This window comes from Mycteria americana, chromosome 17, assembly GCF_035582795.1.
Source record: "Mycteria americana isolate JAX WOST 10 ecotype Jacksonville Zoo and Gardens chromosome 17, USCA_MyAme_1.0, whole genome shotgun sequence".
NCBI lineage: Eukaryota > Metazoa > Chordata > Aves > Ciconiiformes > Ciconiidae > Mycteria > Mycteria americana.
Window position 1 is genome coordinate 7,676,253 of NC_134381.1, and position 23,221 is coordinate 7,699,473.

The window sequence follows — 23,221 nt, forward strand, 5'->3', positions numbered from 1 at the left end:
CCCACGCGTTCCCGTCGCTGCTCACATTCCTGCCCTGTGCTGGGGCTGGTCCTCGCTGGGCTGAGACCTGATTCACCCAGGCAGAATATCCCTGACTGGTTGGCTGGGCAGGTTCCCAGGTCTTGGACAAGGTTGGGGATGCTTCTTCAGTGGTGTGGTTGCAGTTGGAAAAGCTCCCTCCCCCCAGGAGCATCTGTTTCTGCAGATGGATGAGGACCAAACGCCTGTGGTCCTGAGCCTTTCTGTCGGGAGCCTGTGCAAACCCTGGGCTGGATACAGCGGGGCTCAGCTCCATCTTGGGGGTTCCCATGTCTCAGCAGAGGATCTAGAGGTGATGTCTGTGACAGCGCTGGGCACTGTGTAAGAACCCCACGTCAAAAGTCATCAGCTCACGTACCAAAACCCTTCAGCCACCTTTTGGGGCAAAAAGGTGGCTTTTTTTCTTCATTCACCGGGATTTTCTTTGGGTTGTGGAAAGGCTGATGGAAGCAAAGGCAGAAATGAGCTTCCACCTGATTGAGCCGAGTCTCTTTTTTTCCAAGGGTGAGGAAGCTGTTGATGCTGGGATGGGCTAGTGGCGAAGGCTGTCGAGCAGAGAGGCTCACGGAGGTAGCGTGGTCGCGTGGAGCAGAGTAACGCTGAGGAAGCTGGAGCTGTGGCTGGGGCTCTGGTACAGTCGTGTTTCTGCAGGGGCAATGCCGGGGAGGTGCCTGAGGGGAGGTCACAGCATCTGCAGCAGTGCTGGACGCTTTGCTGGTACAGGACTTACCGATGCTCTGCCTTGCTCGTCCTGGGTCCTGCGTCCTTTGGGTGGGATCAGTCTTTGCAGGGAGGCGGTGAAGCAGAGCAAGAGGCAGGAATTTACCCCAGACCCTGCAGCGCAGACTCCCCGTCCTGTCTTTGCTGGACTAGCGATGAATGCTGTGGCCTTGGCAGCCAGCACATCACCCTGGCAATTCCCAGGCCGCTGCCATCACCGGAGATGTCGGCGGGAGGCAGAGGACAGGGTGTCTGCAGGCCCCCAGCTCTCTGAATCACCTGCTCAGCCCTTTGGTTGCCGGGACTTGCAGCTGCCTAAGCTGTGTTTACCCTTCCCCAATCCCTTTTCTCCCTTTTCCCCAGGCAGATTAAAGCCAGACAAGAAAGGGCAGATGCGGCTCCCCCTCGACAAGTTGCTGCAGGTGAGAGAGGAGCTGCTTGGCATGCACACCTGAGCCACCTGGCCTGCCTGCCGTATTAACCATCGTGTGCAGGCGGGCAGGAGCAATGCTGCGGCGGCGCTGGGCAGCTCGCCAGGGGATGCGTGGGAGCAGGGGCCGGGGGATGCTTCGGGGAGAGGGAACGGCCCCAGCAAGGATCCTCTTCCTGAGGCTGCAGGCGTCAAGTCGAGCCGCTCCCAGTCTGGATCGGTGGCTCACGGCGGCCTCTGGAAATGGAGCATCAGGCCTATAGTTTTTCTATTTCCCCTCCTCCTGCCTGACACCTTGCAGAAGGGGAGCCCCTGGAGAACTGGGTCCATCTGGGAGGCGGGGATAGCAGGCAGACCTGCCCGCACCAGACAGCGAGCAAAGCCTTTTGCATCACTGGGGCTGGGTGAGGAGGGCCAGGTCCGCTCCTGGCCAAGCGCGTCAAATGGCTCGTGTCTCCTCAGCTGAGCCGGACCCAGACCGGTCCCCGTAAGAGGTCTGTCCTGGCTTGATGTCGAAGCTGGCCTTCCCAGAGGGCATCACGTTCCCCGAACGGGATCACGCTTGCAACGCCGTCCACGTGCTTTCCTTGGGTTTCAGTGCACCTGCGTGGGCGGCAGCAGAAGGAACCTCTTGGAGCCGGGTGCAGGTCTTCTGTCTGCAGGAAAGCTGCCTGGAAAGTAGCCTGGTTTTCTGAAAGAACAAAACTTTTACTGAAAATCAGGCTTTCCCCTCGAATCTATTTTCCTTGTCATGAAGGAGCCATGGTGACTTCTGTTGAAGGAAATGAAACCTAGTTTTAGTTCCATGTTCTGAGAAATGTTTGAAATACCATGGAGAATGTCTCTGGATTGGTTTTGAGCCCAGCCAAAGGGCAAAAGCTCTTGACTGATTTATATTTCGAACCTCTCTCACCCCACTCATCTGCGTGGAGCTCCAAACCCCCAAAGTGCCTAGCTCCAAGGAAGGGAATATTTTGCACGTGGGCTAATTTGGGTTAAATTCAAGGCTGTTTTTATTTGCTTCAGGCAAATGTCATTGGGCTCCTTTTGGTGTCATTTTGCTGTTCCCAAGTAGGTTCCTGGAGAAACAGTAGGAAGCTGAACATGTACATACATCTCCGAAGCACTCGGGTATTTCCAAGTGATGCAACTTCAGATTCCTTCCCCACCTCCCCACCTTCCCCTTTGCTTCAAAACCCTTTTTTGGCCTCAAATATCAGCTTGTTTTTTTTTTTTTTTTTGTTACTGTTTTAGACTTCTTGAGGCAGAGCCTTGCCTGGTGGGAGGAGGTGGGCAGCCCCGGAGCGAGGGCGGTGCAGGCAGGGTGGCTGGGAAGGGAGACGCTGACCCTTCAGGGAGACCTTGTTCCAGCCTGTAGGTCCATCTGTGACTGGGACCGACTGTCTAATCCTCCCACGGTCAGGACCCATCAGCAGGTGAGAAATAATATCAGATATTTGCATGCTAGCTAAAGCCCATGGATCAGGCTGGGGAACGTGCTGTTTCATGTGCGAGACCTGTTGCCTTTCCCTGAGGAGACCTCCCCATCTGTGTGTTAAAACAACAGTTTAAGTCATCCCCTGCTCGGATGCTCCGTAAAACTTGGCCATTGCTTGCTGGAAGATCCTGGCTTTCTACCTGGGCATCACTTCGAATTGCGTGTGTCAGCATGATGCTGCAACGCGGCTTCTATCTGGCCAGTGTGTGAATGCTCCGGTGTAAGGTTTTGCTTGCTGAGGCTTTCACGCAGGCTGTTCTCCCCAAAACCTTCACCGTTGATGAACACGTGCCAATAAACCAGCCCGGCGAGGGACCATGCAGGTTCGCTCATCCTCCAGCCCTGTAACCAGCTGGCAGGGATGTCAAACATGACTTGTCCCTGTAGACGAAGTCATGCTCAACATTGCCGTAATTAATCCGATTCCTTGAGGTCATGGTTCGAACACAGCCTAATCGTCTTGGGGAGGCAACACCCTCTGGATCGCGCCGTGTCTCCTTGCAGGTGTAGGTACGGCGTGAAACCTGGGAAGCAGCTGAGCTCGGAGGGGGATCCCGACCCTGTGCTCTCCCCCCAGTGCTGGGGACTCCGAGCGAGTGGCTGGGGGCTGCAGCGGAGCCATGGTTTCACGTGGGGACCTGCCTTTCTGCTGCCCACCTTCCTATGCAGCTCAGACTCCCCAGGAAGGAAAGATGGAGTAAAAACTTGTTTGCTGCTGGGAAAAGAAGAAAGTGGGAAGGCTGCGTCCTGTGGTTTACTCTAGCGGGATGTGAGACTGGAATGGTGAGTTCAGAGGGGGGAAGGAGAGATGTTTTCCCATCCACAAAAGTCTTAAAAGAAAAAAAAGAGAAAAATCCTGCTCCTACTGCATAGGACAAACCCTTCTGAAATAACCTGTCAGAAATTTCCAGCAGGGCTCAGGCTTTCCAAGCCCTGTTCTGAAATAACTGGTGACAGCATCTCTAGCCCTTGCGTGGGCTGAGGGGACCCAAGTTTCACCCCCTTGATGCTCCACGTGGGACTGACATGGCTTGCTTGCCCTGAAGGCTCCATCCTCTGCTGAGGCAGACCTCGGTGGACGTTTCCTGGGGTCCCGCCGTTCCCCACGAAAGCTCTTGTTTTCACCGTGATGAAACAAGGCAGCTGGGGTCATGTAGCCCCCAGAGGCTCTGCCCCTTGTGAAAGAGGCACGCGTGGTGGAAGAGACGGGGAACTCCAGCGTCTTGGTTCTCTATTTCCTCTGCTTGGAGACAGCTGGGGTTTTATTTCCTGAGTGGCTGAAGCTCGTTGCACTGGCAGTACCCTGTGCTTTGAGCCCTCAGACTGAGTTTGTACACGAGCGTAGGTGTAGGGCCCCGATCTTGCTGTTCCTCCTGCTGCCATGCTCCTGAAGCCCTCAGGGGAAGGAGTTTGGGCTCCCTGTTTGCAGGGAACGAGTCCCAGCACCGAGGCCGGGATGTGAAACAAGCCGAGTGTTTTGTTTTGTAGCTCCGTACATGGCAGCGTGGCTAAACGCAGAGGCAGATTTCAAGGCATGGTCGTTTAACTACACTGGGAACGTCTGATTCCAGGCATGCTTATTTCACAGATTTTAGTTGCACATTTCCTGGGCAACAGTTTTGCAAATGTAATTCCGCAGGTAGGCTTTGGGGAGCTGAGGGCGGCGGGTGCAGCTGGGACGACGCTGGGTGAACGCTTGCTAGCAAAGGAACACGAAAGCCGCTTCCCCCTGCACCTTGTGGCTTTGGTGGTGGTGTGTTCTCCCTCTTCAAATGAAGAGTCAGAAAACATCTGAGACCAATACCGGGATAGAGTGGAAGGAAAGGGAGATTTTAAAGTCCTGGTCAAGTCAATGGAGTCTTTTCCTTTATGGATTTGCTTTTGTAGCTTGGCTCTGGTTTGTTTGCAGGGAGCACGGTTTGGCTCCCGCTGTCTTCAGCAGAAGCAAAGCTGGACCAAAGGGGCCCTCAGTGCAAGACAGCCCCCCCATAAGGGAGGGTTCAGCTTTATCTCTTAACGGGCCCGATCTGTTGCCTGTTAGTGGGTCAAATTTTGGAGCTCTGACTCAGCCTGAACTTTCAGTGGCTTTTGCACCTGGAGATTTAAATAGCTGTCTGCAGGGGAGGTGAACACCAAACGGCATCCCTAGCTGCAACTCCTTAAGATGTTACCTCCCCCTTTACCCCCTCCAGCTGTTTCTTATTTCCCTCCCGCTGCTGCCTACCACCTCCTCGGTGAGTCAGAAGAATGGGACATGAATGCTCCCACCTCAGCCGCTTCAGTACAAAGTCTGGCAGCGGCTCCCTTCCAGCTGCTTGGGGAAAGGGGGTTTAGGCAAAGCTGCCAGCCTTTGCCCAGGAGCCACGGAGGAGAGCGCGAGAGCTGTTCCACCGACGCCGCGCCGGCAGTGGGAGCCTCCGGCACAAGGGAGCAGATGAACAAGCTGCCGGGGGTGGCAGCAGCGGTGATAACATCTGGACCCACCCGAGGAGAGCACATCTCCCCATTCTGTAAGTGCAGGGTTGGGACCTTTCGCTGCCGAGCCGCCTCTGCTCCCGCCGAGTTCAGCGAGAGTTCAGGGTGCTCAGCCTCTCGCAGGAGCAGGGTCGCGCAAGCTGCTGGCGTTGGGTTTGATGGGAGCTGCGCCCGAGGGAGTGCGCTGGGACGGCTGCCTGCCGGGCTGGGCGAGTCCCTTTGGGATGGCTCTTGCCAAGTTTGCAGATACAGCCTCTTCCAATGCAAGAGGGAGTCCGCTGGAGCCAGCTGTTGAGCTGCAAAGCTCTTCCTGGGATGAGGGGGTGGCTAAAAAGCCACAAGTGGCCTTTAAAAAAGAGTAGGTGTAAAAGCCAGAGAATCCCAGGGGAGCTGGAGCCTCCCCCCACCTCCCTTTGCTGGCCGGCGGGGGGCTGCGAGGGAAGCACCCCCATTGCTCCACGCAGGGCTCGGCGGTGGAGACGGCGTTGTCGCCTTGCCGCAGCCGGGGAGGCATCGCTGCTCCGCCAGCTCCCTCTTCCCTCCCTTTCATCTCTCTTTCCTCCTCCTGTGGCCCCCTGCGTCCCCCCGCCAGCCTCAATCCGGCTTGAAAATCTCAAGGCAAATCCTGCTAAATAGGGACATTTCGCCCGGCTTCTTCCCTGCCCTCCCCGGTCTCTCGCTCCCTTCGCCGTTTCTGGCCTGCTGGGTTTTGTGTTTCAGTTGTTATAAATAAAGCTCCAGGCACTGATTTGGGTATACAATGACACCTTGTGTTATTAGACAGCACAGGACAGACTTTGCAAGGGGAGCCTGCTCGCCCGCCCTCCCTCTCCTCTGCTGCCTGCGCCGCTGCCTGCGGTCTGCGGGCAGCCTCGCGCGTGGCTCCGGGGTGGCTGGCAGCAGGTGCTTCTGCCTCCCTGCTGCTGCCTAAAATCACAACCCCCAGGAAAAAAAAACCCCAAAACAGAGGATTCCAGCCCCTGCTTGGACCGGGCTGGGTTTAGAAATAGGTGGTGGGGGGAAGTTTTGCGCTTAAAGAAGGGAGCGTGGCGGAGGGTGATGGGCAAAGTCTGGGTTCCCGTGGTTTTGCACCCCAAAAGAGTGGTGGGAAGTGTTTGCAGGGGTGAAGCCAGGGATGGCCTTGTCACCTGTCACCTCAGCCCTGCTGGGGGGGACCTGAGCTCGCCCCATCGCCGTGCTGCCGGGCAGGATTTCACCCTGCAGCCGTGCTGCCCGGTCATTGTGGACCTGGCAGAGGTGGGGTCCGAGCATCCTTCCTCTCCCAGCTCATCCCATCACCGCGCCACATCCTCAGCCCCTGGGAAGGGCTTTTGCGACGAAGGCCACCTCATGCCAGCCACCATCTTGTCTCTTTGTCCCCCTGGGGACTAGCACTGGCTGGAGCAGGGGAAGCCAAGGGAGATGTTGAGCCCCACGTGCCTGTTTTTGGCTTCTCCCTTGGCATTTTCTCCCTTGCTTCAGTAGCAGCAGCGTGTGGGAGGGCAGCGTCCGCCAAGAAAGGAGGGGAAGGCAGCAAATAAATAGGGTGACGGCTCGCCATCGTGATGGCTCGCAGGAGGTCAGGGTGGCAAGTGCTTGGGATGTGGGCTCAGCCTTGCCCTGCTGAGGCTAAAGCGCTGCTCTCTCTTTCTGGGATAAATCCCTATTTTTTTATTTTATTTTTTTTTTTTTCCTCCCACCCCAGCTTTAAATTGGAAAGGCAAATGCTGTGAATTTCTGCTTGGGGCATCCAGCACAGATGTCCCACAGCTCCAAAATGCACTCGCCTAAGCTGGTCTTACCCAGCCCCATTGCTGCTCCCATGGGACCCCCTTTGTACTGGGGGTAACGCTGAGATCTGGGGCCAGGGCCCGGGAGCAGCTCCTTCAGGTGATCTCCTCTGTTTCACCGGTCATCTCTCTGCAGGGAACCGGAGCCGGTCTCTGGGTGCCCAGGTTGTGGAGTCTTTGAGGCAGCGATTTAAACGCAGATAAATAACAGTGCAGCCTGCAGAGTTACGAAGCTGGCCTCTCATCAGGGCTGACTTGACTTATCCAGATTAATTCTTATAAAGACTCTTGGAAATGGGGTTTTTTTTGTCACTTTGCTAAGTGGTTCTGATTATTACAATTTACAATTATTACAGTTTAGGGCATCATTTGAACCATGTTTGAGAAGTCAATGAAAATCTCGAAGATGGAAAATTCCCTCTTGGAAACTGCTCTGTGTTTTTTTGGGTTTAGTTGGAGTTTTTTTGTTTCCCCTCTTTCCTGTCACCTCTGGATTTGGGCCGCAAGGAAGGGGCACCTCAAAACCTTTTCTAGCCAGATGAGTGGTGCTTCACACTTGCCGGCCGTCATTGTGGCTGTAAAAGCAGGCTGGGGTTGCTGCTTGCAAATTGCCCGTCCAAATTCCTCCCGAGCAAGAAGTGCGATGGCATTGGTGCCAGGCTACCTGCTGGTCTCCCCTCTCCCCCTTCCTCCCCACCTCTCTTAAAAGAAAGAACACGTAGCGCATGGGGTTTTGGTTTTGTAGTCTTGGGTTCCCTTGGTATGTGGAGATGCAAACTTAAGGAGAAGGTACTAAATACCCTCTTTTCATGGTTTGTGATGCCCATGTTACTTTATAAGGTAAATAACCCAAACTATCCAATAAAATTCCAACGCTGTGCATTAATAAAGTAATGGAGATATTTAACGTATGCAGTAACGCTGCTATTCCAGAGCCCTAGGCCTGCTTTAGTAGCTCTAACAGGAGTGAATGAGATCTTTTCCTGCTTTTATTTATACACATATAATATCAAATATTACTGAGTTTTTGCTTGTTAATGTTAGCCAAAGGGGTTAAGAGAAATAAAAAGGGATTTTGCAAACATATCAGGGGAGAAAGAGCAAAAGTAGGCCCATTAATAAATGAGGGAGCTGAATTCAGCAATGATATTGAAGTGACTAAGTTACTGAGCTGCTTTTAAAATCAGTCTCTGGTAAAATCAGTGGAGACAATTAGGAGACCTTGTCAGATACAATCATAGGCTCCCAAATAGAAAAGCAGCCCATGAGGGAATAGAGAGACCAAGAGGAATAGGGGCATGAAGCAGTAGAAAGGCTCCCGTTGAGTCTACGTATGCGGTGCTGGGATGTTGTGCTGGCAGGTCGGAGACGTCCCCGCCGCGGGGTGGGAGCTCGCATCTCGCCTGGGACATTGGAGAAATGTGGGTTGGGTGGCAAAGCCTGGGGCAGGGAGGATGGAGGGAGAAAAATAGGTTGAGCTGGGCAATTTCCATCTGGCTACGCGGTAGGAGCCTCTAGCAAAGGAACGGGGCTGGCACTGGGAGAGAGGTGGTGTTTAATGGCTCCCAGCAATGCACCTGAAGTTAAACATTTGCTCCTGTGATGTCTGAGCTGGAGCACGGCATGGCACGCAGGAGGGCTTGTCATGGGTCTGAGCAGTCCAAGGGAACTTGATGGATGCAACGCTCCACGGCTGGTTTTACCCAGTGCCTCAGGACGTCTCGCTGGAGATATATGCAGCCATAGGTTGAAACGCTGCAGTGAGAGGCTGTAAATGAACGATGTAGGTAAGCAGGCATAGACTGAGTGACGGGGAGCACCGAGCACCCATCCAAGGGTTTGACTGCAGGCTCGGCTTAATTTAGCAGGTCACATCCTCCGTCGTGGGATTGTGCTCAGGGTGGCCCATGCCGCTGTTTACAGCGCTCTCCCGGATCATGGTGAGCCTGTTCGTTAGACGCAGAAAGACACAGAAGCCAAGGAGGAAAGAAATACAGAGAAAGCCTGGGAAGGTCAGCTGTAAGAGGGCAGAAATAAACACGCAACCTGGAAAATGGCAAGTGGATGTAACTGCAACAGAGATCCAGAGGGAAAGAGCTTCTTGCAGAACAGCTGAAGAGCTGGAAGACTTGGAATAAATGTCACCACAGGGCTGGAGAGTGCAATGTAAGCACTGGTCAAAATGAGGTTGGTGAGGACCCAGCTCTGAAGCTGTCTGTGGTCACAGAAAGGCTAAACCCTCCTGTTGTGCATGTCTTGTGTAAGTGCAAGATCTGCCTTTTGATATTTTTTGGGCAACAGATGCTGAGGCCACGTGTCAGACAGCCCTGGAGACGCTACCCTGTTCTTTCTCTCTTGCTTGTGCTCACAGCACTGTTTTCCAGTGCCCAAGCCTGGGCGCTGCAATGACATTTGAGTGTAAACTCACTGAGGAGGAATTTGGAGAAAAGCACCACAATGACATGGAACCTGAGGGATAAGTGTGGAAAGAGAGGTTAAAAGAGTTAAGGCCCGGGATTCTGCTGGTTGCTTTGCAGGGGTGTCCAGGGTGTGGGAGAACAACTGCAGCCCTGGGTGCAGTCCTCGGTTAAATGATGTGTGGCAGAGACTGTTGTTGTTCCCTATAAAAGAAGGGTGTAAATGCAAGGAAAGAGGCTTGGGGGTACCCAGCCTTTAAAATTTCAAGCTAAGGTGAGAACGATATGATTGAATTGCACAAAGGAGAATGGAGACTGAATAATGGTTAAAAAAAAAAACCCAAACGAGCCAGCAGCAAGAAAGCGACTTTCAAACAAAAGGCTGGCAGTGCCAGGTTTGAATTGTTTAAAACACAATTATGCGAAGCTTTCAGATTTAAAGATGTTTTGCAGGAACGTGGTGAAGGGGTAGGTTTGCACCAGCCTTTTCTCATTGCTTGCCCTGAATTCCTTTGGCTAAACTCGTTGGCGTTGGAGGAATCGGTTCTCGCGGAGCTCAGCCAGGGCTTGCGTCTCTGCGGAGGGTGGAAAGGCTCCCTTGGAGTTCCCCGGCTCCTCCTCGATGGGAGGCAGGTCGGTTGGTTGGTTTGTTTGTTTATTTTGGTGCAGAAGGATGGGGATTTGGGATCTGAGCGTCATTCCTAGCTTGTGGGCTGTTAAGTAAACAGCGAAATCTCTGTTCCTCAGCCCTCCCCGCTCTCTAACGGGGATGATTACCTTCCCCTCCGTACTCTTTGCTCTGTCACCCCGCAGTCTCATCCAGTGCCTGCTCCAGTGGCTGGGATGGCTCCTGCTCCCCCCGTCGTGTGTTAGATTGACCTTCAGGTTAGGAGCTGTGGGAGGGGAAGGCTGGGACGGTGGAGCCCAGATCTCTGTAAAATCCTTGTTCCTCCTAACTACCTAAACCCACCTGTTGAAAATGTTTGAAGGCTGCTGGATAAGCTGCTTTTGAGTGTTGTGTGCTTTATTTGCTACAAAATTTCAAGGAAGGGAATCGCTGGTGAGGTTTGAAGAGATTCCCCTGGAAATGTAAAACTGTGTAGGGATAATTTCTTGATGACTTTTTTTAATGCTGTTGTGACTAGGAGTCTACAATCCTCAGTTTAACAAGTCTAACAAGACAAGCAATCCTTTCTTTGCAGGTATGAGACATAATTATGACCTCCTAGGTGGCTGGGGCTGGAGCCGGGGTAGCCGATGCAGGGGTGAGCCCTAGAGAGGTGTCCGTAGTGTTGGGGAGATGCACCCGTCCCAGATCTGCAGGCTTTTACTGGAGTCTCATAGAGGTTGCAACTGCCACACTCAACCCTTCCCTCTGCTTTATCCCCTCCCTGCTCCTCTTCTTTCTCTTCAGCTATTTATTTAATGCATTTTATTATGTGGCTTCCCTGCATCCAGGTTTCCTTTCTCTGCTCTGTGCAAACCCTTTTCACTCCCTTAATGTCCCCGAGCCGTATCCTGTGGCCCACAGCCGGTGTTGGCCGCGGTGAGGTCGGCCTCCGTGCTGTAGTGCCGGCAGCCAGCCCTTTCCTCGCATGTCACTTCTGAGGCTCGGTGTCTTTTTTTTTTCCCCGTCACGTGACTAAAGTTTGTGCGAATCTGTTCTGGTTTAAATCTAAAATATGCATTTGAGAGAGAGGGGGAGAGAGGCATGCAGACCTCACCCCTCAAAGCCCAACCCATCCCCACTCCCAGACTCCTTCCAAAACGAAAGGCAAAGAAGAACCTGATCACTGTTTCTTCCAAGTGTCATGATTTACAACCAGCCTTTTGGGCTGCTCTTTGGTGGCGAGCTGCCCGATGGGGCTAAACTTCTGGAAGATACAAATTTCTATTAGTTTGCACACCTTGCTTCCTCCCCAAAGCCACCAGAACAGCTCATGGAGGAGGGCAGCGTGTCGGCCTCCGTGGCACTGCACGCGTTTAGTCCCATGTGTGCCCATTTTAGGGGTTGGAAGCATCAACTGCGCCTTGTCTTTGCACGGCTGACCTGCCTCCACTGCCTGCCCGACTGGCGTTGCCTCCTCTTTCTGGGTGGCCCCGCGTGGTTAACCGGGGAAGCCACCCAGCTCTGTGCGATGACAAATCCCGGACTTGCAGAGCCACTAGCACGTGGCAGAATTTTGCCAGCTTTGGCCCCTTTTTCTCTCAGCTGGGACCTGGCTGGATGCACGCGTGCTGGAGATGTCCCCGAGAGAAAGTGTCCGGCTCCCCTGCAAAGGGGTGCGTAGCTCTTTATGTCTCACTTGAGTTTCCTATTTAAACACCCCGCTCTGCCAGAGGACACAAATTCCCTGGGTGGTCCCAAAGGAGCCGGCTGCCCGCTTTCACCGTGCTGGGCACCCATGCAGGACTCCCACCAGGAGCCCAGCACCTACCCAGCCTGCCACCCCGCACCGCTCCCTGCTCCAGCCCGGGTGAGATGGGAGCTGGCTGGTGAGCCGGGGAAAAAAGAGGCTGCAGCAAAAGATGGAACAAACAGAATTTTTTTTTGCATCTAGAGGGGGAAGCACAGAGCTAAAAATAAAACGGGAAGATCAGTATCTGTCAGGCTGACGGCGGATTGGCTCTTTGGAAATGCATGTAATTACCAGGCTGTAGGTAGACATTTGCATGGAGCGAATAGCAAGCTACTGAGACAAGGTTACGCTTTAACCTTTAAGTCCTGAATCTGCTGGAAAACTAAGACAGAACTGCAGGAAATTAACTTAAATTAATAGAGTTGCTGTGACTGTGCCACATGTTACTTTGGTGCATGTCACTTCACGGCACGGAGTGTCTTGCTGCCCCTGTGCCCTGGCTCCCGGAGGAGGGAGATGCTCTGGAAGCAAGTTTGGCATGCGTGGATTTCAACTTGACTGGGGAGAGGAGCTGTGGCTTTTTGTGGTCCGTGCGCCTCCTTTCTTAGCATCCTTAGAGTTGGCAGGCTCCAGAGGGGTTGAAGGAATTTGGGCAAAGGGACTTGTCCTAGTGGATGCTGCGGGGCTGGGTGGTGGTGCAGGTGAAATCCAGCTGTGCTGCCCCACGGCTCCCAGCTGGGAGGGCCAGGGAGGGGACGTGGTCGGGGGGATGGATGTTTTGTTGAGAGCCTAGAGCCTGAGCTCTGTGTGCAGAACTCCACAGGCATTATTCAGTGCTGAAATTGTACGGATTGGAGCAAAGATGGTCCCTTAGTGCGTGTTTGTGGGTGTGCAGTGCCTAGCACTGTGAGTGCAGAACTGGTCTGGTGAAAAACACACCGAGGAACCAAAACCATGCCTGTACGCTCCCACTCTGGGCTCCCGTCAATGTTCCTGATGCTCTTGGCCTCCGTGCTACCTGCTTACCCCCAGGAGACCTTGCTCTTGCCGCTGCCCATCATCCACTGTAGGGCAGGGGCAGTCAGGGGATGGGTGGTGATGGCAGGAGAGGGACTTCCCACCAGGAGGGGAGACGGAGATGCCATGAGCGTGTTTCTCGTTCCCAGCTGGCACAACCACTGGAGCTGCTGCTGCTGTGGGATGCAGGTATGAGCAGCTGAGTCAAGCTGAGGATGGAGAGGAAGCAAGTTGGAAAACATGAGGCTTTGAAGCCCGCGGTGACAGCCTGTCTTCTGTTGAACCGTGCTGCCTTGAACTATGGGCGTGGTCTGGAGAATCCCAATTTTTCCAGCCTCTTTGCTAGCTGTGATCACCAGGCAATGCTTTTTTCCAAAAATGCTGCCTTCTTCCCTCCAGCTTGGGGACAATTTTGTCCACTGTATCAATGCCGTTGCTTGGCTCAAGCTGACTGTGCTTCTGTGCCTTGTAGCAGAAGCTGAAAGTAGAAACAGTGTGGTGGGGCCAGCTGGTGCAGAGCACGACCGCTCACCTCCCCAAAGGGCTAGGCCACCGGGAGCTCAAGCTGCTCCATTGGCTCCCCATCAGCTTCTGAATCCAATTTAAGGCTCTGGCCCTAATCTTCAAAGCAACTAATGGAGAAAGTGCCAATGGCATCAAAGGCTGAATTTTGTTCTGTGAGCAGCACAAGCTGCTCCTCTGAGACAGTCCAGAGCATGGAGGCTGGGATGAAACCTAGGAGAGCAATCTCAGCTGGCTGGGATGTGGCAAGGGTGGCCAGTGGTCAGGGCTTTTGGCCCAGATTCTGGGATTTTGGAGTTGGTACTTTGCTCTGGGTGATGTTGGACTCAGGTTCAGGTGCCTGAAGACCATGAAATCCTCAAACCTGCCGCTTTGAGGAGTTTATGCAGAGGGAAGATGGGGCTTTGTCTCTCTGCCTCTAGTGACCCATCTGTGAAACACAGATAAGTGCTGCCTCGCTTCTTGGGGCAGTCAGCGGACAAGCACATTGGAGACTGCGAGACCTGTGAATTTGGTGAGAGCCGAGGACGTACTTTAGGCATGAGAGGGAGCAGTCCTCTGGGTGAGGCTGGGCAAATCTACATGGTGCTTGTCGTTAGGGAACAACCCATCCTCTTCTGTGTGCTCTTTTAGCAGATGAAGGGACCTTCAGCCAGGAAGGATCCCTCCAAGAGATCCCTCCAGCCAGGCATCAAATCCAGCAGGTATCTGACCCCCAAAGGCAGCACTGCTAGAGGTTCTGCAAAGCCTGGGGGATGTTGCAACATCAGATGTGGAAGGTGCTTGCGTGCTCCAGCAATGACCTGCGATAAAACCCACAGTCTTTCTGCCTGGCTGTTGGGAGGTGGAGGATCGAATTGTGGTGACCAAGGTGCAAGGCTTGACTCTCCGTGTGTCGAGTCCCTTTCATGCCTCTATCTGCTGAAAAAAAAGAGTTAAAATGTACATCAACTTAGGGGAAGTTCTGCTTTACGACTTCTTTACAATGAGAGCGTTGCGTAAAAGGGACGTGAGGTTCAGATCTGCCACCGTGCTTTGTTCTTAACTCCAGCTGGAGTCACCTGCCTACCTGGACTGAGGCAGCTTCGCGCATTGACAGTATCGTTGTCTTGAAGTTGTCCTGGAGTCAGATCTTGGAAAACTTTCCCTGCCCAAAGAGCACCCCACACACCGAGCTCTTTGGAAATCTTGCTTTGATGGTTTCTTCCCCACCTTTTTGGAAATCCCCCTCTTAGATGCCTTCCTGTCTGAACTCATTGTTTTTTTCCAGCCCTTCAGCCAGCGGTGTTTTTAACTCAGGGTGCAGCCTAGGAAAAAAAACTGGAACACCGGGTCTGAACTACAGGCTTCTCCTGTATGCAACATAGACAGACCTTGAAGAAAGCCAGTTGTGCCCAAAATTCAGCCTGTTGTTTTTCCAGCTCTGTCAGTCGGCCTGATAAAAGCTATGGCCTCTCCCTGCAAACTCTGTCTGCCTCTCAAACATGCTCTTTTTTTTTGGACGTTGGTTCCTCATCAGTAAGCAGAAAGCAAGAGCCCTTCCCTCGTTACAGCAGCGCAAGGCAGAATTTAAGGCGGTCGGATCTTTTGGAGGAGGAGAAGGGAAGTCTGAAACAGGTTTTGGAGAAGGAGGTGCCAGCAGCAGGAATGGCCACCAGGTTTCCAGCGTGCCTTTGTCGAGCATGCACGAGGAAAGGTTTGTCGCTGCCACTTGTCCCTCTGTCGTAACAGGCTGCTTGTTCCCACAGGCTTTACTGTCACTTTGTCACCTCCTTCCAGGGTTCCTGCTTTTGTCGACTGTTTGTGAAATCCTGGGGGAATCGAATTGTCCCTGGAGCCCCAGCCACAAGATAGTGCCCCAGGGCATGGGGGGACAGCGGAGGAGGCTCCTGCTCTGCGCTCTCCATGGCTGCTCACATGCAGAGGGCTGAGCCGCTTGTGAAGCAGCTCCGCAAGCACTGCTGTTCATGGCACGCTGCTTTGGAGCACCTTCCAGTTGACTTTCAAATGCCACGCTGTCAACTTGATGTGAGCAATCCCTGTGGTCTGGTGCGCCCATATCTACCTGAAGTAGCTTTAAATTAGTCTTGGTAGCAGGGCGTAAGGGACTGGCTGTGTCGGTTAAGACCAGATCTGCGGAGCTCTGTCCCTCTTAGAGGGAGCACATGTAAGCAACGTGCTGAGGATCTTCCCTTCGCGATCGCCCATCTCCACCAACATCCACCGAGAAACCTTCAGAGCAAGGTGCCATACCTGCAGCTTTGTGTTTAAATAGCCATGATGGTTTTATTCTCGGTGGCCGTGGCACTTGCTTCCCATAACCGTCGGGCGCCCGCGGTGCAGCACAGTGCAGCCCTCGCCGTCCTGCGCAGCGCGTCCCCACCTTCTTGCCTGGCCTTTGCATTTCCCCACCGTGCGCTGCCCATGGCCTTACTGCAGCTGCACCAGGCTGTGCTCTAGGCGTACCCGCTGTTAGATCAAGCTAGCTACCAGGATCAAGGGCCACCACTTTAAACCCGTGCCTGGACAAGCCTGGGAAAGCTGGGAGTGCTGTGAAAGCGCAGCTGGCTTGGTCTGAAGCACCAAGCGCTTGGTCTGGTCTTGTGTTGGGTGTCCTTGCAGCTTTGACGCAACGCTACATTTTTGTTTTTGTGGAAATGAACCAAAAGAATGAGGGGAAGTGCTTACAAACTCATTTTTAATGAAGATCCCGACGTGCGGACAGATCCTTTGTCCAGATACGAATGTATTTATGCTGGTGGCACCTTGCCATTCATACAGCGACTTACACATTTTGTAACGTGATAGCAGTGTATACAAGTGAGGCTGGAGTACAAAAGACTGAGAGATCAGGGTTTGGCCTTTCCTTCCCCTGTTCTTCATGGGGTTGCACTGGCTGATACCAGCTGGGGAGAGGGTGCCTTTATTTTCCTTTGATTTTTTCAGAGGAACACTAAGCTCCGGTATTGAGTATTGGTTTTACACCCCGGGACCGTTGCGTTAGGGGTGCCTGGTGCGCAATGCCTGGTGCGATGAAACCCTGAGCTTCGCTACAGTCGAGATGCTGGAAAGAGGATGAAAATCCCAGCTTTCATCTTTTGTCGCAAATAGTATCTGAAAGAATTCGTACTATTTTTACTGTTTGTTTTTGTTTCTCCCCTCCCCTTTTAACTATGCACCTTAGCATTTTCTGTGGGCCCCGTCGCTGGGATATCTTCTCTTGGACTTTGAAACAGATGACTCAGCTTCACGGTTGTTTAGAATAGTTTTAAGTTATTTTTGCTATCCAGCCCCATTTTCTATCATCATGCTGCAATTACTGGAGTGCCGGCTCTGCAGGGGAACACTTGCTTCTTTTAAACAAATGGTTTCCTTTGGAATTAAAAAAATAGTTTATGGAAACATTTCTGTGGGTCTTTGATTATTAATTTATTATGAAGGGTCTAATTCTATTTTATAAAAAATACGAAATCTTAATTTTAGAAACCCTAAATTTGGAGGCAACTTTTGAACCGAGGGTTTCTTTAACGCGGACTTTGGTGTGCGCGTGTTTCTTTTTAAATGGCAAATCTGCCTTTCGCTGGCGCTGCGTTATGTGGTTAATCCTGTTGGGCCTGATCCGATCGGACTGGCGCTGGAGCGAACCGAGCAGAGCTGAATATTGGCGTGGGAGAGCCGATCTCCGCGGGGAGGGCAGCGTGGCCCCGGGGCGGTGGGGCTGGCTGACACCCCCTGCCCCAGAGCTGCCGCTCGCTCTGCCTGCCAAAGCCGCGGGCTCAGCCCTGGGTTTCGGTGATCCTACCTGTGCTGGGAAGGGCTTTGTCCATTTTTTTTTCCACTTAATCAAAAAAATAAAAAGAAAAAAAAAAAAAAGGAAAAGTGTTTGCTGTCATGTTGGATCCATAAATGTGATTTTTTTCAGCTGCAAATAAGCTGTTGCAACTGCGTCTGGAGGCTGCTCAGACCAAGCTGATTCCAGCTGGGGTGGTGCAGCCCTGCCCAGGGCATTTTTAGTCCGTTCGCATGGGTTGGAGTAACACGTGGTTGCTGCTTTTTCGGAGGTGAGGTGTGCTGGTACCTGCTCTGGAGGTGACGTGCCACCTCCTCCTGCCCCGGCTCTTGGGGACGGACGTGCCAGCCGTGCCTTGCATGGGAGAGCAGATCCCAGATCTCTCACAGGGGAGGGATCAGGAGATCAGGAGATCGAGAGAAAACAGGCTGAGAAAGGGGCCGGGGAAAGCTAGCACAGCCGGGCTTTCCCTGGGCACCTGAGGCTGTCGACTGGCTCTTGATGGGCGCAAGCACCCACGTGCAAAGACCTGCCCTTGAGTCGCGGGGAATTCACACCCGTGGACCCGAGAGCAAAACCTCACCCTGAAGGATTTCTCCTCTGCCGATGCTGATGAGAAACTTTCCTTGCCACCACGATTTTAAGTGCTGGAATGGAGGGGCCCAAAGTGCCCCTTCCCTGCGGTGCAGAATAAACCTTGCCAGGCTGCGGCTGTCCCTGGGTCCCCCACGGGACCCTGCCGAGACCATCTGCCAGGCGTGGCTGGCCCCGCGTGGAGGGGTACCTCGGGCACTGGGGAGGGCTCCGCGTCGCCTGGGGCTGTGCTGGCTGCTGGGAGCGTGGGTGGCTTTTGGCCAGGGGTGAGGATTGTCCCCTGCCTCCCTGTCGGGCCATGGGAAGGGGAAGAGGAGGGCTGCGTTCCCAGGGATTTTTTAGGGTATTGCTGGGATTTTTTTAGGGAGGGAGGGATGCAGCATTTGGATGCTTGGCCTTAGGGTGGATTCCTTTCTCCTGCTGCCTCCTGGCTCTCGAGGAGCTTCTTGGCCGTAGCGGGGAAGGGGTTAAGGCTTTCTCGCTGGCCTGGGAGCTGCTGCTGGCTGCCGCGTTCCCCTTCCGGGGCTGCTGGGCTGAGGTTTGCTGGTATGTGTGCAATGCGGCGCCAGCCGGCCGAGAGCACCCAGCCCTCGAGAGCACCCAGCTCTCGCCGGAGCGCTGCGAGAGCCGTCCCAGCACGGCCTCCCCTCCCCTGCCTCGTTCCTTCAGCGCCGAGTGATGGGGCTGGGGATCAGGGACCTGCCGGGAGGTCCCTGCTGGAGGGGGCTGGAGGAGACTGGTCAGAAAAGAGCTGAGCTGCAAAGCAGCAGCCTGAGCTCCGCCGAGACGCTTGCCCGAGATGCTCTTGCACGGGGGAGCATCTCTGGGCATGTCCTTGTGCCGGCCCAAGGTTTTGTAGCTCATCTGTTCTCACGTCTTTGCCTCTGTGATGCCACGGGCTGGGGATGGGAGGGTGGCAAAGGGCTCTGCCCGCTCCCGTGGGGTTAGACCTGACGGAGAGCTGTATTTCGGGCAGGCTGCTGCTTTCCAGGGCAGGGGAGAGGGTTTAGTGCAGACGCAGGCAGGAGCTGGAAAATTGCAGCAGCAGCAGTAGTATTCAAGCCGAAACATAGCGAGAAGCCTTGGAGGGAGATGCAGACTTTGAGGGAGATGCAGATTGCCTGGAGTTCTCTCTGCAACAAAAATTTATGTCCCTTATATAACTGGGGAAAAGCAAACAAAGAAACTTGTCTCCAAGTGGGAACATGGTGTCACTGGGAGAAATCCCGCAGCAAGAGCGAGACCTCCGGTTCACTCTCAGGGTTGTTAGCTCTTTGCCAGAAGGGCAATGTGTTTATTGCTAAATTTTCAGATAAATGACTCCTGGATATTCCTGAAGAATTGTGCATGTGGGTTCCCTAATTTAGGCAAATGGCAGAAATAATTTTTCCACTCTGGAGCTTTCTGAGGTTCAATGGGGCTGCTTCTGACCAGGGCAGGGACTGCTGCTGGCTTTGCCGTGCTCTCCCCACGCTCTCCCACCAGCCAAAACGTTTGCTGTCGCTGAAGGACTGTGCTTTACCTTTGATCTTCATACAGCACTGCCATTGACATTGGCAGGAACCATCTTGCAGACCAAGGCTGTTATACGGTGCTAATTTTGTAGTCTCAGATAACGGAGCCTCTCTAAAAATGTCATTTGGGGCCATTTGCGGGGTGAGTTTGACATCGCTGACTACCTCTGGGACGCGGGTCCTGCGCGAGGACCTAGCGCACGCGGGAGGTCACACGCTGTGTCGCTGGGGAAGCTCACAGACAAGTTTCTCAGCAAAAGAATTTCCATTTTTCTACTGTCTCTTAAACTACTCCAAACTGACAAATAAACTCCTTGGCCCTTGGTTGCTCTGGGCTGTCAGGCTGATGCCAAAATAAGATCAGTCAAAAAGGGAATAAATGTGGGGGGGGGTGTTTTTGGATTATGGCTACACCATCACTTTCTTATTAGCTCAAATTAAGTTAAAAAAGGAAATTGATTTAACCAAGGGAGGCGTTTTGGATGCCAGTGGCAATAGACTTGATTGTGGTTTTTTTTTCTTTCTCTGCACATGCAATTATCAAATTAATCTCCTTTGATATGAGCCTAATATCAACACAATCACTAATATATTTATACTTGCCAAATGACAGCTATTCAATAAGTTGTTTTTCTGTTGTTTTGTCGAACTCCGCTTCCTTTTGCCTTCATGTTTCTCCGGCGAGGCAGGGGGCCCGTTTCTGGGTGGAAATCCCTGGGTTCCCTCTAGGAGATTCTCACCACTGCCCTTTCACGGGGGCATTGCTATTGAAAAAATATTCCATCAGAATATAATTAACAGCCCCAAATGTTTCTGAATTGTCGCTTGCTATTGGGAACCGGGCCACTCTTGTGCAGGGCACTGTAGAAACACTCATGTGCAGATGAACTAACCCTCCCCACATCCTTCGTGCCTGTAAATCCCCAGCAGCTGAGGCAGAGGGGTGGGAATGAGCAGCGTACAAGCGAGCCAACAGCTCAGCTGGTGCATGTTGCTACTGTAGTCTTACTTTGTTTTTTTATTTTTTTTTTCCCTTTCTTTAAGGGAATAGGGCCTCTGTGATCCAGTCTGTGCATGTGCACATACGTGTCTCTCTTTCTCTCTCTCTCCGTTTGTTCCCGCCTCCCCCTGTTTTTTACCCAGCGACGAGTTTCAAATACGTTTGGCTGAAGGGTAGAGCTCTCGTACGGTTCCCTCCAGCCTTGTGAAAATGGGTGGGTGGGTAAAGAGGAGAGACTCAAGCGCTCCATAGCTGCATGGGAACTCAACCCTTATGAGACACCAGAGAATCCACGCTGGAAAGGCTACTGGGAAGCCCATTTCGTTTGCCTTCCCACCCCGAGACTGCCTTGTTTGGAGAGGCTGGAGGGTGGTAGCGAAGCAGAAGACGGTTAAACGCTGCCTTGCTACCCCGGGCTCGGGGGACCTGGAAGAAGTGATGTTTCTGGGGGTCGGTGGGGAAGGGTCTGCCAAAAGCCAGGCAGATGCTGGCAGCATGTTCCCCCTTCGTGTCCTTTGGGCTATAGGTGCAAAGGCAGGCGGGGGGGAGTCAGCCACGTAGAAGCGGGCGGTTAGATTAGATCTGGCCATAGCAAGGGATAGCTGGAGAGAGGAGGAGAAGGGAGGCTCCAGACAGCCTTTCCCACAGGAGCAGAAGGGCCAAACCCTGCTGGGCGGTGAGGCTCGGTCAGCAGGAGGTGGTGCCTGCACTAACAGGACACGACGCTTGAGCGGGAGGTATGTCCAGTTGTCTGTCTGCAGCCTCGGGACCTTCAGGGATGGACAGCTGAGCCTGGCAAGCTCCTGGCTTTCCAGAAGCGACCATTGCAGGGGGAAGCTGGGAGGACACGATGCAAAGCAGCAGCTGCTGATGCATCCTGGTGTCCCTCCCTGCAGGACCTTTACGCTTTGCTGCGTACCAAGCTTGGAGCGTACCAAGGTGTCCGCGCTGGACCCCGTCCTCGCTGTTCCTGCCTGGTCCCGGACCTCTCCGCTGCCCACCTTCCCATGCACCTAGTGGTTTTTAGCGCTGCGGTTGGAAAGTGAAACCTGACACAAGTAAATATGTTGACAGCCTGTTTTCAGCTGGCAGGGAATGTAAATTATCTCATTTGAACAAGGCTAACGCAGAATCAAGCCATTGGTCCCAAATATCCCTTATAAGTGCAGATGAGAAATATTCATGGCATCTTCACTCCCAGAATATTGCTTTTATCTTTGTGGTTCCTTGAGTGGCAATATAAAAGTTACTGATTTTGCACTTTTTATGCGTCTGAACCTGCAGACTTTGAAATCAGTAGGTTTGCCTGCGTGATTTGCCTCGTTAGATCCGTACCCTCGCAGACACCTACGAATGATCTACTCCGTAAGCTCCGCTGTACTTACTTGTTGTCTTGGGTGTAAATCCTATCTTGGGAATGTCCTTAAGCAGGGCATTGGGACAAGTGGAGGTGAGGTCGGGTTGGGGCTTTCCAGGGCAAGGTAGATCCTGACCATGGGTGACGCTTGCATGCGCAATGCTGCTGTGCGTGCAGCCGGCGTGTGGTAGGGTGGATGCGAAGCTCCATGAGGTCAGCAAAGGGACTCCCAAAAACTTTGGACCAAAGCCATTTCGGGGAGTCACGCTCTCCAGGCTCATTGCCTTGCTTTCTGGAGCTCGCCGTTACTGGGATCACACCCAAGGCCAAAGCGGGACGTGGCACTTGTACTGACAACAGTCGGTGAAGGTACCGGGACGCAGAGGTTGGGCTTCTTCAGCACACCCAGGTGTCACTTATTTCTTCCGTGGAGCCCAGCTCAGGCCACTTCAGGGAGGTCTCTGTGCTGCCCTCACCTGAGGGCTTGGCCGATGTGAAAATATCTTGCTCCAGCTCAAGCAGGGAGCCACGGGGTTGGCTGGGGATGGGGGTCCCACCAGCTCTCCTCCCCTTGGTGATGATGGGGAGAGGACCAAGGCGCCAGCTTGCCCTGCTGAAACCAGGGCAGGGGCAGCAGCCGGAGATGGAAACTCCCACTGGGGTCTCACCCTCCTACGCGACAGCCTTTGCACGGCAGGTCTTTGCGAGCGAAGGCAGAAGGTCAGATGGTCTCGAAGCCTTGACCGTGTTTGCAAGCGGACGTCTCTCTGGCTTTGCTTTTCGCTCCGTAACAGGTTTTTCCCTTTAAGAACGCAGAAGATTGATTCCCTTGCAGGGCGCATCGCCGAGGCGAGCCATGTCCAAATGGTTTGCACGTCTGCATTTTTTACTGCTCTCGTTTAATATGTATGCAAATGCAGTCTCTCCTGTCCTCACTCTCTGTGTGGGTTTGCACAGTCAGGAGCACATTCCCATTACCGCTGCCCATCTCCTGCTCCGCTCTGCATTCGAGGAGACTGCCTTTGAAACGCTGATAGATGGAGGTGCAAGGGAAAAAGAGAGAAATGACGGATTTTCATAATTTCTTTGCTGGGGAGGGTGGAGGAGTTGGGAAACCAGAGGAAGGAGGTTTAAATATATGCAAAATTGTTTATTGGGAGAAAGGGGGGGGCCTCCAACTCTGAGAGTCAGGGAGCGTTTTTCGTATGCCGTTCCATTTTCAGAGCGTCAGCTCAGAGGATTTTAGCTGGAGGTTAGGGAAAAATCCAAGCACTGGCAATAATCTTGTGATAGCGGAAATACTCAGCTTTTCTCCTGATAAATAGACACGTGTTGTAACTGAAGTCAGGGTTTCAGGCCTGGAAAGCAATGTTGGCTTTTCTTTTTTAATAAACAAGGAGCAAGATGTCCAGAGTTGTTCCCTGCAAAGGGGCAGTATATGGCTGCTGCTACTTTCTTTTCCTTCCTTTTTTAATAGCTCTATTTTTCCAAAACCGACACCTGTGAAACTTGGACACTCATATACCCAGAGCTACGTTTGTATAAGTAAAACGGGAAACTGTGTGCTCCAGCTAAGGCCAAAATGTGGAACCACCTTTGGAAACATGGCCAAAAGTAGGGGAGATTTTCCTGTCCCCAAGTGATGGTACTTTTTAAAGTTACGCTGTTTGAGGTTGCAGATCTCCAGTGTCTGCGTCT

At 53.1% G+C, this 23,221-nt stretch overlaps 1 protein-coding gene across 24 annotated transcripts in view; it reads left to right on the top strand.

Moving 5' to 3' along the window:
* The window catches only part of LOC142418077 (uncharacterized), a 127,154-nt gene that overhangs the window by 31,717 nt on the left and 72,216 nt on the right, over positions 1-23,221 (top strand). For 5 of the 24 annotated variants that reach the window (XM_075519405.1, XM_075519404.1, XM_075519406.1 and 2 more), the window contains exon 1: positions 4,781-5,197. The exons of 3 other annotated variants lie outside the window; for them this stretch is intronic. In XM_075519405.1, the coding sequence (XP_075375520.1) occupies positions 4,852-5,197 (346 nt within the window). In that variant the 5' untranslated portion in view covers positions 4,781-4,851. Of the gene's footprint in view, positions 1-4,774; positions 5,198-14,538; positions 14,761-14,787; positions 14,965-15,047; positions 16,933-23,221 lie in introns of those variants that run through there. 16 more of the 24 variants (XR_012778181.1, XR_012778182.1, XR_012778180.1 and 13 more) reach the window with 10 other exon arrangements.